This window comes from Ochotona princeps, chromosome 5, assembly GCF_030435755.1.
Source record: "Ochotona princeps isolate mOchPri1 chromosome 5, mOchPri1.hap1, whole genome shotgun sequence".
Classification (NCBI taxonomy): domain Eukaryota; kingdom Metazoa; phylum Chordata; class Mammalia; order Lagomorpha; family Ochotonidae; genus Ochotona; species Ochotona princeps.
Genome location: NC_080836.1, coordinates 17606947 through 17623510, shown reverse-complemented (window position 1 = coordinate 17623510; position 16564 = coordinate 17606947). Strand labels below are relative to the sequence as shown.

The window sequence follows — 16564 nt, the reverse complement described above, 5'->3', positions numbered from 1 at the left end:
AATTTAAAAATAAAAAGACAAAATAATGACAAAGATAGCAAAGATCTTTTAAGTCAAGCAGATGGGATGTGTATTTATTTTTATTCATAATGATCCCTAAATATTAAAGTCAGAAAAGATTGATGTCTTCAATTTCATCAAGTGGGGTCATTAACCTGACACCAAAATGAACAGATTTAGAAGCTCACAGCTAAGGACTTGCTCAGTTCTCATTCTAGATGGAGAAAGGCAAACCAAACAGCACAGGCAAGCTTCTTCTGTCCAGTTAACCCACTCACACAAGCAGACAGCAATGACTGACTTGTTTGCCTAATTCCAGATCCTCATCGAATTATGGACATTTTCCTTTTGGAGAAATGGGTCTGTAGTCATCAATTCTGATGTGTTTCCAATCGACATCCACCTACACTTTGCTCTAGATCTGTGGCTCTCTCAACTAGCTGGAAAACAAACAGAAAATTTGAAGTGGTTATTTCAAGTGATAGCCCCCTAACATCAGAATTCACAGCTTTGCCCCTATTTATAACCACATACTGTTCCTCTTTCCAAATGTCTGTTCTGCAAACATGGTTTGTGATTATTTTTTCTCTGTGTATTTTCCCCCTTTCACAGAGGGACATGACCCTACCTGTTCCCACATTTTCCAGAGATGGGAACGTTTTCCATATCTTTGATGAAAAATGACTTCCCCTGCATCCTCCCGACTTACGCTTTAAAGGTCCTTTGTGTCCATTATTTATCTCTGAAGTGCACTCTCTTCCTTTCCGCAACGTACATTATTTTCTAACAACCCAGAGCTGCCTACTGACCTTCTCTCAGCTTGCTTTTTTCTCAGACAGTAAGCTCGCTTTTCCCCTTGTGGGTTACCAGGGCCTAGCAAAGGTCATTAAAAGTCATTGATCCTGGTAAAGGCTAGCAGTGTAGTTAATACAGTCATAAAAGCACATCAAGGCCCCCAAATTACTCTTTCACCTAATAAAATCAGATTGCCCTGGAGTTACGGAGGAGTCTCTGGGCCTCAGAAAGGAAGCCGAGAAGTCCCTAGTGCCAAATCACGTCCCTGCCTGCAGTTGGATGGTAAGAATAGTTCTCTATTACAGAGAAATCACATTAATTTTTCACAATGGCAGGTGCAAAGCAATGTATCCAGTTGAGATACAGGGAACCAAGCAACTTCTATCCAAGTTGAAACCTGACCAGGTTAGCATCACCACTCTTGAGAAAACCATCTAGGGGTCCCTAGTGCTCACCAAAGGTCTTTCTGTCAGTTTTTATGTCTCATCCAAAGAGTAGCTCCATAAGGAATGCAGTAGAGGTGGCATTAGGAAGAGATTAACTAGGACCTCTGTGCAAGAGATGACTTCAGCTACATCTTTTCCCTTGAGACTGACCTGCCCCCAGCAAATGTCACTGAATGTAGACTTTAGAAACCCTGGATTAAACACTCTTTTCTGTTCTCAGCACAAGGGCCTAGCACAAAACTGCTCTGAGTCCATCTTCTAGGTCCCAAGGTTTGCTCATCTGAAAAGGGATCAGGTAAACCATACTTTGAACTTTAATCCAAAGCCCTGTGTCAAGTAGACTGTCTTCCATTGCACTTCCAAACAGCCACCCTCCTGTTGTCCCATGTTCTGAATCACTTCTTTCATCTAATCACATCTTCACTATGAAGAGGCTACTGTGCCCAGTCCACCTAACTGTAGTACCTGGATTTTCTTGCCATTTTCTTGTCCTTAATGAATAAGGTGTCTTCAAAAACTTAACTAAGAATCCATATTATGGAAAACATACTAGGAATTCTAGAAATGTTTGCCCCAGAATAAATTTGTGTTTTAATTTCATTTTTCCACAGACTTTTTGAAATGACCTCGTTAGGTGACTGATTAAAATCTGCATTGTACCTGGTAAGCCATGTTAGGTAGTGGCAGAGGGGCCGCATACAGACACTTCTTCCCCATTTGGGGTGTTTGCTTGCATGGGGAAGGAGCTCCTTGGACTAACATCCCTGGCATCTCTGGGCATCTTTCCTTCATTTTTCAAGGGCAGGACAAGGGATTTGTTTCATTAGCAAATTTCAGAAGAGAGCTGGCGATGGTGAAACCACCTCTGGCTATCCCACCACATCTCCGGAGTGAGGCTGGCAAACAGCAACACACATTCTGTTCCATTCCTTTGGGCAGTAAGTCTTAAGGAAAGACAGTTGCTCCCAAGCCCAGGGCCGTCAATTACTAAACTTGCCTATTTCTTGGGACTTGCCTACTTCTTCCGAGAGAGAGAGAGAGAGACCTCACCTGCCAATTTTAGCTTTCTAAATATGCTAAAACTGATATTTTTTTTTTGGCCTCCTGGAAGCCTTTTACTTTTATCTTTTTACTGGAGGCGTTGGGTACCAAGGTGGAGAACAGGGACAATAGGTTTAGTGATTGTACCACCTCAAATTCCAATAATAGATGCACAGAAGATACCAATTAAAAATGTTCTAGAGTCACCATGCTTTATAGAATGGAAATATAGGGAAAAAACTGTAACGTAAAGGAACTAAGTGTCAGGGGTTACACGTTACACAGCTAATTAGCACAATGTCAAGAATTGCAAACTAGTGTCCAAATACCTGGTGTAATAGGGAATGATTAAGAGCCCAAGCTCTGTATCAGGCTGTTTTTCTGCTGAAATCAGAACTCCCTAATTTATCAACCATGTATTTGGAAGCTAATATTTAGACCCCTCTATCTGCATGTTCCCATTTGTATAACAGGAATGGCAGTGGCACAGTCTCTTAGGATTGCTGTCAAGATGAAGTTAGATAGTCCATGCAATTCATTCAGCCTGGTCCCTGACACATAATAAAAAGACTTTATATACGTGTTCTCATTGTTCTTGATTGGCTGGGAATCTCTTTAGCAACAGAAAAGTAAGAAATTACATTACTTAGATCCTGTTTACATTAACCTGTGCTACAAGTTCTAGGCCTCACTACAAATGTTAAAGGCCAGATGAAGAATGATGTCATGGTTCAATTTTATGAGTAGATCTGAATCTCCCTAATGTTTTATGTAGATGTAGCAGCCAGTATTTTCCAAATGTGATCAATAAATGGAGCTGTCTTCATCATAGGATGATCATTGGTTGCTCTATTTCACTATTTCTCCATTTCTTTCTCCCCTGCTGTGGCCAAGAGTTTCTGGCTCTACACAAGTAACATGAATTTCTTTGAAGCTGATATTACCTTGTTTTTAAGAGATATTATTGCTGGGTTTTTCTGTATCACCGTCGTGTTCCTTCTCTCTTCCTTGTGGTAAGGGTCTGTGTCTCCACCTATCTTACCATTCCTTGTGCTCAGGACATTGCTATAGGGGACTCTCCACTTGGTGATTGTCACTGGCTCTGAAAACAGATGATCTGTATTTTCATGTTAAGAAATCAGGAAACGAAGTTTCCAGGGCCAGTTTCACTTGAATCTGAGGGTGGGTGAATATGTTTCCATAAATATCCCCTGTAAAGAATGGCTATCTCTAGTCTCTCACCTTCCTGGCTAGAGTTAGGTAAGATCTAAGTGAGTTCATAGATAGGAGAGCTGGTTGAAAATAGACTCTATCTCTAAGCCAGATACCCGACTGATGCTTTCCCGTGCTCGAGTGAGTTTCTTAAAGCCTGTTTCTGACTCTATACTGAGTCTGTCCACTGCAACTTCTGAAAGGCAGGAAACAGACTAAGCAAATGGTCCTGCAGTAAACTGTGGAATGGTCTATCGTTGTAACAGGATATGTGTTACATGGAATTGCATCAGAATGGCATCCTTCTTATTGCGTGAGAGCACCTTGAAAAGTTAATGGGAAATGGAATCAAAAGTTGATTTTGGTGCAAAAACTTTCAAAATCCATGCATGTGAAGAGATCTTCAAAATTCACGGAAAATGGGCCAGGTGTTTTAATGCAGCAGGTTAAGCTCTCACATCTCATATTGGAGTGTCCAGTTTCAATCATGGGTACTTGGGGATTGAGATACAGCTTCCTGCTACTAGCCTGGGAAACAGTGGATGATGACTTAAATACTGGGTTCCTCCCACTCAAGAAAGAGACCCAGATGACGATCCTGCTTCCTGACTTCAGCCTGGTCAGTGCTGGCTATTGCAGGCATTTGGGGAGTGAACCAACAGAGGAAAGATTTCTTCACCTTCCCAATTAATAAAGGAAATCTTCTTTAAAAAAAAAAAAACTTTTGTATGAAATGCATGATATTTAAAAACTGCTCATGGATTTCAAAAATTCTGCACTACCATCAATTTTTTTAACTCTATTTCCATGAACTTTTCATTCAAAGTCTACACATTTATCTTAATCCTTTTTACTATTCAAGATATTTCCAAGAGCACCCTCCTGCATGATCTTCCCTCTGAAGATCAAAAATCACAAGGTTATATGCACAAAACCAGTCACATAAGATTAGTTTGATTGATTAATGATTGACTGTTTTACTGCAAAGACTTAAATTAGTTAAGGTAAAATTCTAGAGAGATTTCTCGAGACTATGTCTCTGCTTCTAACTTGGATTATCATTTAATAATTCCATGGTTACACTAAAGACAGGGAAATATGTTAATGCTATGCAGTTATTTATTTTAAACTTGAAAATACACTCCAGTTTTGCCAGTTTAGCTCTTCTTTTGTTCTCAGGTGCAGTAAGAAGGCCCATCAGAAACTCATCCGTACAACTGTTGCCACCTATAGGTGACAGATGTAGTATATTTTATCGTAATGCTGAGGAAACACAACAGCTGAAAGGAATGGTGATATTTTATGGAACCCATGTGATTTTCATCAAATACCAATCTTCTGGGCTGATTGCTGTTGTTGTTTCAGTAGCTCTTATTTCAGGTGCTCCTCTGAAAGATCGTACTGGCTGATGTTCAGAAAGCCTGTTTCTGAGCTAATTAAGAGTTTTCAAGCAAACTGTCTAGGTCCAAATTTAAATTCCACCACATTCTGCTACAGGACACTTTCCATGTTGCTTCCTCAATCCTCCATCACATGTAAATGGAGATGGAAATAGCACCTGCCTGGTAGAATGATTGTGAGGAGGAAGTAAACCGATCCCTGAAATGTGCTTAGCTGAGTGTCTGTGCAGAACAGGCACTTGATTGAATGCTTGCCATTATTACCACAATTAATTTGCAAAGCCCCTTCACATACAGTTGCTGTTAACTGGCGTGCACTATTTTGTCACCATTCAGATAATTAACACATTATTGCTTGGCCTCCATGTCTCCTTAGAACTGAAATTAAATGTTACATGGATTCAAGCATTTAAAGTTGTCTAAGAACTGACAAGACAGTGTTGAGGCTGCTTCACTCTGCTGCTGTGTGGAGACAGGGAAGCCGCCTTTATGTTTTTATTCTTAGCTGGAAGGACCATTGGAGAAGACCAGGCCAGTACTTAATGCCTTCTGATGCAAGTAGAAACCCCATTGAGAAACTGCTGATGATTTAGCATTACACCGGCCTGTAGTTAGAAAGCCAGGGGTGGGAAACAGTAGCGCATTTTTAAATATCTGAAAAAAATTATGCTTAGTTCAGAAACTCAGTCAATACAAAGACAGGTCTTTCGCATTCATACTGAGATTTTTTTTTAAATTATTGTGATTTTATTTTACTATGAACCGATAATTTAATATCAGGGAGTTATACGTATGAGCAAATGTTGATCTAGATGTGTGTTCTCACCTTTAAAATCAGAAGGTCAGGAGACAGCAGCAGTGGGGGAGATCTGAGCCATTTTTGCTGCTGTGGTCACCACTCCTGCTCCAGAATTGATGCCTTCCTCCCACTCACAGTGGCTCCACAACCCAAAGATGGAAGGCATGTTGGGCCTTCTTTTCTCTGTTGCACTTATGTTCTTAAAAATCAAGAAATATTTTTATCCTCAACATTCATCAAAACCATGAAAAGAAAAGGAAACCTGGAAAGTCCATTTTTTTTTCAACTAAGCGTTTTAATTTTATTTCATCTCTGTAAGTTCCCTGACCAGTGTAAGCCTTTGTTATAATGAGTTAAAGAAACAAATCTGCAGGCTCGATGACTTGAGAAAATGTGATGCGCTGCCTCGTAGTGGACTTCTTTGTTTCTTTGACTTCCCTTTGACACACTAAATTCACTGTTTTCACTTTCTCCAAGACTGCCAGTTCTAAATCAACATTGCTCAAATTTTAGCACATATCAAAATATCCTGGTGGGCTTGGTAGAAACTGATTGCAAACCCCAAAGTATCTGATGTACTGAACAAGCCTGAAATTCAAGAACTGAGCATCTCCGAATTCCTTGAAGCTGCTGCTGGTCTCGAGGGCATACTCTCAGAACAACCATTCTAGAACAAGAATTCTCTCTTGCAAACTACTGAGCCCTCACTACTATGTGCCAGGGCCTAATCTAATACTCACCTAAATCCTGAAATAAACATTTATATTATCACCATTTTAGACATGAAAGCAGGATGCCTGTGGCTCTTACACAGCAGGTGTAAGGGCCAAGTTGAGCTTGTCTGTCTCCAGGCCCCCCAGGATCCCCTATAGAATACAAGTTGTTATTCAGCTGTGTATCCGCAGCACCAAATCTTCCACCTGATTTATGGTAGCTTTGTCAGCAATTGTTGAATGAATTTGTGATCCATGTAGACCAGACGTTGGCAAGAAATTTTATTTCTTGAAAGAAATAAAAAGGAGAAGCCATTCAGGTGAGGAGAAAAAATTGTACTGATGTCCTTTATTTACCTATGTTTGGTTTACGTAAGTAAGCATTTGCTACTTTATGTGTTTTTAATGTTGGGCAATTTAATTCTTTGAGAAATGAATACTTAAAATTGGCATGGCATCAAAAGGGGCTCTTGCATGGAATTATTCCTAATTATGGAGCCACTTTCCTGTAATCAGCCAGGAATCTGTCCCTCAGCTCGCCTCTGGTTTCAAGGTAGCCCTCGGAGATGGAAAATTAGCTCTGTGAGCAATGCAACTGCCTGTTAATAATTTAATGAAATGAGTGCTAGTTAAGGGATGACTTTCAAATATTCCTATAGAATTGCACCTTTTCCAGTAGCAGGAGACTCTGCCAGTACCTACTCAGGAGAAACCAAAGCCATTCACTTCCATCTCTGCTTCCCCCTCCACTTTTCTCCTCTCTTTTCTCTCTCCTCCTCCCCCTGCCTTTCCCTTTTCCCTTCTCTTTCTGTGAAATATTTAGCATGGAAAAGTCCTTAAGCTTTGGACTGTATCTATTTTCCCTAACTGTACCTTTCTAAGTCCAATAACATGAGGATGGGGAATGGGGCCAGGGCAAGGAACAGGAAGACATAGCATGATGGTTTCGTAAGCTATTTAACTGGAATATTTTGGGTAGCAAACTGAAAAACAAAAAGGAATGACAACTCGTCCTCTATTAGAAAAGAGTGTAGTTGGGTGGAAGGAAGACCATGGAAGCAGCCAGATGGACCTTCAAATTCTGTTCTCTACCACCTTTGATAACTTGGGCAGGTAACTATCACTCTGAGCCTTATTTTCTTTGTCTTTAAAAATGATCATCGAATGGGCTGGGCACAGCAGCCTAGTGGCTAAAGTTCACAACTTGCCTGTGCCAGGATCCAATATGGGTGTCTGTCTGTGTCCCAGCTGCTCTATTTCCCTTCAGCTCCCTGCTGGGAAAGCAGTTAAAGATGTCCCAAAGCCTTGGGACTCTACACATGCGTGGAGACTCAGAAGAAGTTTCTGGCTCCTGACTTCAAATTGGCTCAGCTCTGGGCCCTGTGGCCACTTAGGGAGTGAACACGGATGGTAGATCTTTATCTCTGTCTCTCCTTCTCGCTGTAGATCTGACTTTGCAAGAAAATTAATCTTTAAAAAAAAAATGGTCAGTGAGTATAGCAATTACAGTTAGGAGGGATAAGTTCTGGTGTTCTGGTACACAGTGGCTCCCAGTACTGTATATTTCAAAATAGCTAGAGAGTTTTGAATGAGGTGATAAATATGCCAAATACTTAACTTGTGACAGAATGTGTACAGCTCCCAAGTCATACTATGTGCAATCATGTGACAATTAACAATGAAATTACACTTTAAGAAAATAGTAAGTGGGATCAAAACACCAAAAAGAAATCGGAAACGTCTAACTTGCACATTTCTGAAAAGGCTGAAGCAGAAACTCTATGCAATGTGCTTTGCCCAGTGGAGTCTGAGCAGATTGAATTATGTTTGTCTCACAGCCTCTGTTCCTGCCTCTTCCTTGCTTTTGAGTAGAATTTTTGCCTGAAGGAGTAAAAGAAGATAAGAAATTGTTTTGAGACCTTAGCACTGCCATTCTTCTCATTTTTCTTTTCATCTCTGCCCTTCTGTCCTCACCCCAAACACTACGAGCCACTTGAGCAATTGAACATAATTGTGTTTCCAGGGTTTACCTACAATTATTGACTATAGAATCCAGTATTGTATAAAGTCCTGGAGTTACAGTCATGATAACATGCTGTATAAATCCTAGTATAAATTACATTGATAGAACTTTCTGTAACGGAGGGATTATTAAGTTCTACATGCACACTTAAATTTCATGGCAATTTAAGACCTTTTATACATTTTTCTTTTAATCATTAACCATCTAGCTGAAATCCGGTCCCTATTCACATATATTTTGGAAAACTGCAATGAATACTTAGCTTGGAAAGTGAAGAGTTTAAAACTTTTAAGAAAAATAAGGCATTTTACCTGACTCCATTTCATATAGATTCATTTAAATTAAGTGGCACTTAACAAGTTTGCAAATTGGGATCTATTTATCTCAGTGAAATGAATGAAGTTTGATTTATCCCTAAAATTACGTTTTTTATCATTACATTCAATTATCCTAGACGACTGTTAAAGACCGTTAAAGGCTGTAAGTTCTCTCTAGCCTGTAATGGTACTTTATGCAGACAATAATTGAATATTGGATAGGATGACTTGATTTTCCCAAGCAATATGTTTCTAATATTTTCTTCTTTTTATTGCAGAAATTGAAACAAGTTGAAGAAACAGAAGAGCCTGAGAATAGATTATCGAAAGCTTCCATGGAATCATTCAATAAATTTAACAGCAAATCTGTAATTTTATTAGGAAAAGAAAAGAACTGTCTTAACAAGGTCGAAGGACAAAAGGAAGAGAAAGAAAAGAACGAGGAAGCGTCTTTGAGTAGCTCAGACAGGCCTGGGCTAGATAACTTGGAGTCTTTGAGTGATTCTTTATATGACAGCTTCTCTTCTTGTGCAAGTCAAGGTTCAAATGATACATAAAAGCTTTCTCCCCCCTCTTCCCTTGGGACTGGGAACAGAGGTAGACCATGACAGGAAATGTTTGCAACTCCATGCCCACATTGTCATATTCAAGGCAGGCAACACACCAGAGCTTGTTTCTCTGGCAGGGCAATAGAGCCAGACCCCACTTGTTGTGTTTCAAGAGGGTGAAAAGTAAACACATCCATGACACAGAATTCTAAAAATTTGCACTTTTTTTTTTGAAAACTTGTATAGAAGTTGTAAATTTTTTTTTGAAAAGAAATTATATTTGTAGCGAAAAGAAGGAAACAGCAATAAATGGAGTCAGCGCCATGCTCTTGAAATGATGTACAGAGTCCTAGAGACGGATGATAATATATTTTTGTAACAATTACAGTCGTCTGTTGTGAAGTCCGCTGTCCCCGACTGTAAACCTAACACACGGCCTGCAGGAGAAGACAGGCATCAATCTCATCTTCATCTCACCGTCTCAGTTTGATGGAAAGTTCCCTCCTAGCGTAATTTGAAAGTTGTTGCCAGAGATTCAGGTTGGAGTCATACATGTAATTCGGTTTCAGCTGACAAATGAGAAGGGCACTGAAGTGTGGACGCGGATTCCAGGTGTGAGGCTGAATCAAAATCACCCCGCTTCTCCTTCCAAGACCCAGCTTTGCCTCCCAGCATTTCTTCACACCCTTGTCTACTTAGTGCTTCTCTGTGATCCTGAATATAATCTGTTGATTTTTATCTTCCTGCTCTTTTTATTAAAAATCTGGGCACTCTGGAAAGCACATTTCTATTGACAGTGTTCCCTTTTTAAATAAAACGAATGCTCGGTGCTATAAAAAATTCTTACTTTTTAATATTTTTTCTACAAAGACTGTTTATATGTAAGGATAAATTCTATTTTAAAGGTTGTGTGTATTTTTTTCTAGATGTGCACTATTTATAACTGCTTTTGTACAGGAGCTTGTAAACTAGACCTAATAGAACTATTTTTAGGACCCATATGGTTACTTTAGCACACACTTGTTTCTTTGAAGAGTGTTATTGTAAGTTCAGTGTTAACTCGGTTAATTTGTGCAATTTGCTACATTGGAATTTTGCTATCTTAAATGAAACAATGTAAAATGCCTTTGTCCTTCCTAAGGTTCAAAATCCCTTTCGTTTCTTTTCTGAATAAAAATCCTATCGCCCTTAAACCCTGCGAAAGCGACAAAGCATTTGTTTTACCTGCTTTGGCGACCGGCTTCGTCATTTGAACCTGCACTTCACACGGGCCCCCTGGGCTGGATTCCGGGAAGGAATAAATAAACTGGGCCATTCTTCAGTAATCTGCAGACAAGCCTTGCACCCCCTTCCCCACCCACCCACCCACCAAGAGCTAACCAGCAAAAAAAAAAAAAAAAAAAAGAGGGGGTTGTGGTGGCTAGAGCTGAGCAGAGGGCTTACAAAAACTCATTTAAGTCCTCTTCCAGTCCTGCTTCCCTGCAGGGTAGCGGAGGTTAATGTCAGCGCCCTGGCCAGGGAGAGACTGCTGCACGAGGGTAGGGGGACCCACTGGGGGTAGAGCGGAGGAGGCCTTTATCGCTGAGGTGGGAGCTCCCTAAGAAACCTAGAGTCTGGGCTGCAGGGGTTAGGGGCTGGGGCACCAACAGCGCTCCAGGTGGACCAGCAGGCTCCGACACCACCTGCTGCAGAGCTCGCGAGGATGGTGAAAATTGCAACGTGGCGTCCCGGGCGTTGGCGAGGTGGGTGACTGGGGCTTTTGAGGGAATGGGATGAGGGTCAAGCGAGCAAGTAGCTTCCGGGTCCCAGATAGGGACAGCGCCTTTCTAGAGAGGACACGCGAGTATCCTAAAAACTATCGGCTTTTGGAAAGCTGGTTGGAGCTGCCACCGTTAGGGGAAAAAAAAGAAGTGGAAGACGGCAAACTCTGCGCCCTCTCTCCCGATTTGCCTTCCGGTGAGAGCGAGCGGCTGTGACTCCTGGGACGGCCCTCTCCTGGACCGGACGACCGGGACTCACCCTCCAGCGCGCAGGAGGGCAGTTAGGGTATGCGTGCCAGACAGAGCGGGGAGCCCCAGTACATGGGTATCCTGCCGCAGCCGAACCCCGACCCAGTCAAGACCGATCCCGAGAGACTTCTTGGAGGAAGAGGAGGCTGAGGAGGCCGCACGGGACACCCCAGGGAGATGGCGAGTGCAAAACTATAGCAGGTGCACGGCATCTTACCCCCAACACACACACACACACACACACACACACACACACACACACACACGCCAGCTGCCAGGCAGGGGCTGCTACGTGGACCGGACGCAGTCGCTGGGAGTATCACCCAGCTAAGGAGCGGGGGTCACACTGGACACCCCCAGCCGCACCACTCCGGCCGCTGCGTCTGTGCTCAGCGCGTCCCTGTGGCGCCTGCTGCGCCCTCTTCGGGCCTTCCCCAACCTCCAGCCTCCCTTCCGCCTGCCTTCTGAAAACTACAGCCGCCCCCGCATCCCTTTCTCCAAAACGTGCGAAGGCGAGCAGGGTGGGCGGCAGGAGGGGGTGGGGACTAGGGACAGTCCCGGCCTTCCCCGCCCCAACTCGGCAGCCGTCACGTGGTGCCCGGAGCGGGAGGGAGAAAGGGAGGAGAGGAGAGGAGAGACTTTTTGGGTGCTGGGGATAGCCAGTAGTTCCTTCAGTCTCAGCCGCCAACTCCGGCTGCGCGGCGCTCGGCCCCAGAGCGCCAACCGGAGGAGCTGCCACCCGCAGCCGGGAGTCCCGCGCGGGCGATGCGGGCGCTGCGGGCGGCACCTGCGGCTCCTCACGGCGGCGGCGGCCTCGGCGGCTTCAGCGAGGGCCCCAGCAGCCTCGGCAGCCACAGCCGTTGCGGCCCCGGCAGCTTCTGCCGTGGTCGCCGCTTCTAATGAGCCTGCCCGCTCCCGGCCCAGCGGCTCTGGGAGGATGTGGGTCCTCGGCATCACAGCAACTTTTTGCGGATTGTTCTTGCTTCCAGGTAAGAAGACCTTGCGCAGCGCGGCGGGGCGCACGCAGCTCCCAGACACAGTGGTCCTTTTGGCTCCCTGCACGTCCGTCTCGCCTGGGCTGCCCAGTGGGAGTTCGGCGCCCGTCCAGCGGTGCCCAGCGGCAGCGGATTGGGAAAGTCTCCAAGTCCCGCGCAGCGGGAGGAGAGCGGGCAGCGGCGCATTTATGGGTCTCCCGGCTGCAGCTGCTCCGGATGCACTACGGAGAAGTCGAGCTGCGGAGGAGCGAGGGTCTGAGTCTTGCTGACTAGGGAGAGGCAGCGACACTCCTTGTACCGCTGCAAGTTGTCAGGCGTCTCTGGCAACCCGTGGGAGTGGCGTCGCCGACAGGTGAGCGGCGCTCTGGGCAACCTGCGGCCGGCCCAGGACGCACTTGGACTGGGTTTGCTGCGCTCCGAGTGAGATGGGTATGAGGCTGGGAGCGGGCTCACCCTGCCCGGCTTTAGGGTTTTAGGAGGTACAGGCAGCGCGGTATGGTCAGAAGCTGCTAAGTCATAGGAAGCCTACCACGTTGAAGCGGTGAGGGGCACAAATGTCTAGCCAGCTCTCCCTGTCCAGTTCTCCCCGACGGACCCCGGTGCTCTGAAAGCCAGGGCTAGGAGAGAGGGAGGGTGGGCTGCAGCGTCGCCGGCCTGGATGACTCTTCTCACATCACAACACACAGACACGCACGCAGTACACTCCCCCTCCCACCCACTGCAGCCAACCCCGCCGCGGCTGGTGCGGGCCAGGAGAGCTGCCGCGGATCCTAGCCGGGCACCCGGGGTTTAGCAGCTGTTCACATGCAGCACCACCACCCTGGGTTCCTGCGTAGCCGTGCAGTAGCCGTGAGCACTTAGAGAATTAAATAAATAAACCCACAAAGGCGTCTGCGTATGCAATCATGAATGGTGCCAAAATAGTAATTAAGTAATTTGTAACCAATTAGCAGTTAGGCAAATGCCTTGGCACCCACTGGAGCTGACGCACGTCTATGGAACTACCTTGCTCTCCAGCTGGGAAACCGCCCCCTCCCCCTCCCAACTTCTTGGGGAAAAGGACCCTGGGGGTGAGGTTGGATGGGCTGTTTGTGTCGCGAGCTGGGACCCAGGGGTTGCGGGCTGGTGTTCCATTGTATTCTGCCAGACCCCGATCGCCCACGCCGACCGCTGCCAGCTTCAGCCGTGACCAATCCCACCTAGGAGCAGACCCAGAAGTGCTGAGCCCCCACCTGCCGGCCTTATGCACCCCGTTTGCACACCCGTTTGGTTTCCCAAAAGCTGGAGGGGGCCCCGTGGTGCTGAGTCTGAATTGACTTGGTCTGTCTCACAGGCTTTGCGCTGCAAATTCAGTGCTACCAGTGTGAAGAATTCCAGCTGAACAACGACTGTTCTTCCCCAGAATTCATCGTGAATTGCACGGTGAACGTCCAAGACATGTGTCAGAAAGAAGTGATGGAACAAAGTGCGGGTAAGAGCCCTCTGCTTGTCCCTCCAATCGGTAGCCTGAGGCCGGGGCGAGGTGAGGGTAAAAGAGGGGCGAGCGCTTACAGGGCAGGAAAACAGAGCTGATTTTGACAGAATGCAGATGTACTTTTATAGTGCTGGGAAAATGAAGAGGTCCAAGTTGCTTTAATCTCATTAGCGTTAATTACCAGGGCTTCTTCCCAAGGGACTCAGGAGGGGGAGTACGTTTAAATCAGCAAGGCTTCTCTTTATTTACTCCTCTCACTTTCCCTCCGCCAAAAAGCTGATCAGAGGGTAGAGAACACACCTACAGCCAGCCCCAACTTGGGCTTCTAGGCACCAGCCTGTGAACAGCTTGATCCTGAAATATGGAGCAAGTTAAAGATCCCAGGGGTCAGAGCTTGAAAAATGCGTTTTGTCACACAGCTGCCCATATTTCTTCGAAGAACACTTTTGGATCTTTATTTAATTTTAGAACGAATGCATCAAACTCTGGGCAGAAATTGCCAAGGTCTTATAAAGAAAGGCTGTTCACAGCCCCGCCAGCCCAGCTGCCTGCCGGCTGAGCCGTGGTTGTTAAAGTGATGCAAAGGAAGGCGTTTGGTTGGGAGCAGACCTCAGTGGCTCTGGATGACAAATCTTTATGGTGGGACAACTCCCACTCAAAGACCCCACCTCCCTCCCCCACAAAGTGTTAACTGAAACTTTTGGAGAATGTATGGGACTGTTGCTTCAAGTCCAAGGTCAGATTCTGAAATCGAGCCTTTGCCATTTTAAGACTGTTGAAAAGAAGGGGAAGTAGTATTGTACGGTGGACGATATGGAATGAACCTGTCTTGTTCCTGGTTAGTTGAGTGAGCTGTGCATAGAGCCCTTCTGAAGTGGTTAGAACTTGTTCTGATTCCTTTAACCACTGACAATGCAGACACCAGTCTTAAAGCCAGCACCTTGGGAAGGTAGCCCCGTCTCAGGGACAGTTCTACAAATGTCTTATTGCTCACCCTGGGGTGGTGTAAGGGGAGTGTGCCAGGAGGCTGTTTGTGCTGGGCTGTGGTTTGGGTGAGGTGTCAGTTCTATACAGGGCATGACCAGCCTAGGTGGGAGTCTCTTGTGAGAGTGACATATCTGCTCCTAAGAGTAGCTTGTCCAAGCAAAGCACCAAGCACCCCTTTGAGATGTGTGATTAGAGCTATTATAAATGCAAAATAGGACAAAACTTAGTGATGATGGTGGTTTAGATCGATATACAAGATTTTTTGAATGAGGATGTACTTGTTTTCACTTGAAAGACAAAGTTACACACACAGAGAGGCAGGGAGTAGACAGAGATCTCCCAGCCTCTGGTTCCCTCCCCCAAATATGTTGCATTGGCCGGAGCTGGGCAGGTAGGAAACCAGGAGCCAAAAGCTTCTTCCAGATCTCCAACATGGGTGTAGGTATGAGGGCAAAGGGTCATCTGCTGCTTTCTGAAGTACATTGGCAGGGACCTGGAATGGAAGTGCAGCGGCTGGTGCTCTTCTGAACTGCCAGTGTCCTAGGCAGCAGGTGGCTTGACCAGCTCCATCACAGTGCTGCCCCAATATATGAACTTTTGAGAAGTGATTATTACTTGTATTTTATCTCTGAATTCTTGAGGGAAAAGAAAAGGTCTGAATTCTTTGGGGGAAAAAAAAGGAGGCAGAGAAAGAATTTAGTCAAAATCCCTGAAAACATTTTATTGTGACTCTCAAGTCTTTACAGCTTTTTTTCCCACGGAATGTTTTAGAGCCAGCACAATAGATTTGTGTCATGAATACATTAAAAGCATCTTCAGCATCTTCAAGGTCACGGCTTGTCTGGGTACCATGGTTCATCCCCTCTGAGAAATATGTATATATTTAGTTGAGAAAAGAATGTGAACAAAATTCAAGTCATAGGAGGTCCTTTCTCTAAAGGAGATTTTTTTCCTCCCTGAACCTCACTCACTCACTACTTGTGTCAAGGGTGCTGTTTTCCACATGGCTTCATTCTGTCCTCTAGAATACCCAGTGAAATGCAGAGCAGACAGTCTAGCCCCAGTCCTGCCCACTAGAAGCTTTAGCAGAGATGGTCCAGCAGTGCCTAGCACAGGGTTGCTCATTTTCTATTAGTGTGGCTGAGCTGGATAAGCACCTAATCACCAAAGCAGGTCCCTCGGAATACAGGTCCAGACCAGAAGAGGGAGAGACACTGAAGTAGTGGGGCAGCTTCGGTTGTGAAGTCTGAGAAACAAGCACAGTAGATGAAGTCCAAGGTAAGGACATTGGGTCTGGGTGTGTGAGATTGTGAGTTTAGCAGAACAAATCAAACACATTTGTGTGAGTGTCCCGAAGGGCTTGATGCTCTCTGGGCACTTCCATGTTTATTTCCAGATGATGTTAGAGATCCCTCAATTGGACTTTTGACAGGGAGTGCACAGAGCAAACAACTCTGGCTATAAAATAACCGAGATGACGTCCCACTCTGTGCACCTGACTCTCTCCTGGGAGCTTTATAGGTCATGTCTCATGAAATCTGGTAGTCCCCTGCCAAGGTCCTTGTTTCTCTATGCTGTAGCTGGTCAGGGTGTCATTCTATTTCATTCACAACTTCTCTATCAGGAGGAAGAAAAGCAATGCCTGATAAATGATACCATTAGAAATTTAAGACAGAATCTGTCCCTCTATCTACCTATTATCTAACTATCTCTATTCATCTACATTGGCTTGATCAAACAGCACATTGGTCTGGGAATCTTAGCATCCTGGAGCTGAAAGGTGCTCCCAAGTTGTAGTTAAGGGT

The 16564-nt window shown here is 45.0% G+C and overlaps 2 protein-coding genes across 5 annotated transcripts in view; both read left to right on the top strand.

The window, feature by feature from the left end:
* Positions 1-10487, top strand: part of NCKAP5 (NCK associated protein 5) — an 845136-nt gene extending 834649 nt beyond the window's left edge. For all 4 annotated transcript variants that reach the window (XM_058664409.1, XM_058664408.1, XM_058664410.1 and 1 more), the window contains one exon: positions 9025-10487. In XM_058664409.1, the coding sequence (XP_058520392.1) occupies positions 9025-9303 (279 nt within the window). In that variant the 3' untranslated portion in view covers positions 9304-10487. The remainder of the gene's footprint in view (positions 1-9024) is intronic.
* Positions 10488-11949: 1462 nt separating this feature from the next.
* Positions 11950-16564, top strand: part of LYPD1 (LY6/PLAUR domain containing 1) — a 33153-nt gene continuing 28538 nt past the window's right edge. The window contains exons 1-2 of the mRNA XM_058664406.1: positions 11950-12292; positions 13632-13769. Coding sequence (XP_058520389.1) covers positions 12241-12292; positions 13632-13769 — 190 coding nt within the window. The 5' untranslated portion in view covers positions 11950-12240. The remainder of the gene's footprint in view (positions 12293-13631; positions 13770-16564) is intronic.